This window comes from Sinocyclocheilus rhinocerous, unplaced genomic scaffold, assembly GCF_001515625.1.
Source record: "Sinocyclocheilus rhinocerous isolate Xijiao unplaced genomic scaffold, SAMN03320098_v1.1 scaffold1004, whole genome shotgun sequence".
NCBI classification, from domain to species: Eukaryota; Metazoa; Chordata; class Actinopteri; order Cypriniformes; family Cyprinidae; genus Sinocyclocheilus; species Sinocyclocheilus rhinocerous.
This window is the reverse complement of record NW_015627248.1, coordinates 1-2,956: the sequence shown is the minus strand read 5'-3', so window position 1 is coordinate 2,956 and position 2,956 is coordinate 1. Positions and strand designations below refer to the sequence as shown.

At 33.6% G+C, this 2,956-nt stretch overlaps 1 protein-coding gene across 1 annotated transcript in view; it reads right to left on the bottom strand.

Annotated features, from left to right (window-relative positions):
* Positions 1-2,910, bottom strand: part of LOC107725762 (nidogen-2-like) — a gene marked incomplete at its 5' end in the record, with an annotated part of 6,300 nt that extends 3,390 nt beyond the window's left edge. The window contains 2 exons of the mRNA XM_016535155.1: positions 2,508-2,679; positions 2,750-2,910. Of these exons, the coding sequence (XP_016390641.1) occupies positions 2,508-2,679; positions 2,750-2,910 (333 nt within the window). The remainder of the gene's footprint in view (positions 1-2,507; positions 2,680-2,749) is intronic.
* Between the last annotated feature and the right edge of the window lie 46 nt (positions 2,911-2,956).

The following is a 2,956-nucleotide window of genomic DNA, read 5'->3' as shown; positions in this document are numbered from 1 at the left end:
CATGCTCCCTCAAAACTTGCGACATCTGTGGCATTGTGCTGTGTGATATATATATATATATGATATATATATATGATTCTAACATACAATTTTATAAATTTAATTATATTTTTATACAATTTTAATAATTATACAAATATAATTTTACATTTTATACATTTAAAATATAATAATTATATATTATAAAATAATTCAAAATTATACACTACCAGTTAAAAGTTTGGAATAAAAAAAAATTTGTTAATGTTTTTGAAAAGAGTCTCTAATGCTCACCAAGGCTGCATTTACAACTGCTTTCTATTTTAATGTGTTTTAAAATGCAATTTATTCCTGTGATGGCAACGTATTAATTTCTCTTCTTTTTTTTTAACATACTTTTTTAATGGTAGTGTATCACACTTTCAACAAAAATATTAAGCAGCAAAACATTTTCAACATTGATAATAATAAGAAATGGTTTTTGAGCACCAAATCAGCATTCTATTGCTACTGAACATTTAGCTTTGCCATTACAAGAATATTCAAATAAATATATTTGGAGAAAACTGTTATTTTAAATTGTAATAATATTTTACAATATTAATGTTTTTACTGTAGTTATCATCAAATAAATGCAGCCTTGATGAGCATAAGCAGCTTCTTTCAAAAACATGAAAAAAAAATCTTAACTTATTTCAAACTTTTGACCACCCAAGCAGTTTGCATTTGATGCATTACATTGAAATACAAGGTTTTTGACATGGGTGGAAAGATGGCACACAGTTTAATTTTATGCAAGTGTTGAAATTCATGTTTTCCTGAATCTAGAAACATACAAAACCGCTCTGCTCTATTTAGCATTGATTGAAACAAGATGTTTTAAAGCAAGGCATATGAGAGAATCTCAGTCCCTCAGGAAATGGTAAATATAACTAGCCCACACTATGGCTAAGCTGAATCACCGCCGGGACAAAAAAAAAAAAAGATATTTAACCATAAATTGTTACTTTTGTCTCTCCCTGAGGATTTAGAAGCACGAAATCACAATTTCAGGCTATTTAAGGTAAAAGATATTTATAAGACCAACTCAGTTGAGCAGAAAATCCTGTAAAATCAGAACCATCACCTCATGCATGCATACATTTATGCGTGACAGCAAAAACAAACTAGCATGTAGCGCAAATCGCATCACCAACAAACAAACACACATTAGCAGATATTCTCATGGCCCATATCTCCTGTCCTCCACCCAAGTTCAGTTGCTCCAGATGTTGCAGATGGCTGTGTTTGTGGAGTTGCTGGCCCACACGTTGCCTGCAGTCCCAGGAGACCTGAGAGCCAGGCCAGACACTGAAGCAACGCTAACATCTGGGCCAATTTGTAGCCTTGCCCTCTTATTTTCTCGGCCTCCCATACACGTCCTTACCTTCTCGCTCTCTCACTTCTCTGCATGGTTTACACTTCTCTCGCTTCCCCTCAATCACACTCTTCACAAAGATAACAGATTTTAGGTTTTGAAGCGTTCATGTAAAAGAATGCATGGGAAGCTGGTGATGGAGGGGAAATGAGGGTTCATTAAAGCAGCCAATTATAGGATCAATTAAGCAGAGATGCCCCTTTTAATGGTGAGTGATCCAATATGCTCAAAATTAAGTATAAGTATAAAACATAAAATATATATTGATATTGGGATTCTTATTATTATAAAAAAAAAGTAAAAAATGCATTGTATGAAGAATTGGTGGCATCTATTTGAGAAACTAATATGCATTAGACTTAAGCATGCAACGTTACTTCAGCCCTTGCAATGAATAAGGGCGACAGGATATGATATTATGCTCTAGACAGTCTAGAGCTTCTGTTTATAAAAAAAATGTATATGCTTTGATTAAAAGAAATAATAAAATAGAACCATACAGTATATATAGGATATAAACATCACAGATTGACCTCTTGGCAAAATACTTCGAATTAAAACAGCTTTGTGTGTGTGAGTGAGAGAGACCCTGGACCACAAAACCAGTCATATAAGGGTCCATTTCAAATCTCAAAGCTGAATAAATAAGCTTTCCATTGATGTATGGTTTGTTAGGATAGGACAATATTTGGCCGAGATACAACTATTTAAATATCTGGAATCTGAGGGTGCAAAAAAAAATCTAAATATTGAGAAAATCGCCTTTAAAGTCTGGAATCTGAGGGTGCAAAAAAACCAAAATATTGTGAAAATCGCCTTTAAAGATGTCCAAATAAAGTCCTTAGTAATTCATATTACTAATCAAAAATGAAGTTTTTATTTATTTACGGTAGGAAATTTACAAAATATCTTCATGGAACTCTTTCTTTACTTAATGTCCTAATGATTTTTGGCATAAAAGAAAAATCTATAATTTTGACCCATACAATGTATTTTTGGCTATTGCTACAAATATACCCCAGCGACTTAAGACTGGTTTTGTGGTCCAGGGTCACATATATATATATACCGGTATATATATATATATCTTTAAGCAATCTGAAGCACATACCCTGTAGGGGAGTCTACGATGATGGCTCTGGGATTTACTAAGTCTGTGTCAAACAGAACACGCCTGTCACTTCCATCAAGGTTAGTTGTTTCAATCTTATCTGATGTGCTGTCCACCCAAAACAGTCTTCTACGGGCGACATCTATAGCAAGACCTTCTGGACTCGTCAGAGCTGAAAAAGATTTATTATATTATATTATATTATATTATCAGATTTGAATAATAATTCAAAATAAACATACCTATGTTGATAATAATCTCAGGTTCTGATCCCGGCTCCAGACTGGCTCGATTGATTGTCCGTCCAGCCAAATCCGTCCAATAAACTTTCCTTTCTCTGCAGTCGTAATCAATACCGACCACTATAGAGCCCTGAAAGAGTAAACAGAAGAGAATTAGTATACTTTTCTCAAAGCCGTAGACTTCAGTATTTCAATCAATAGTGTGCA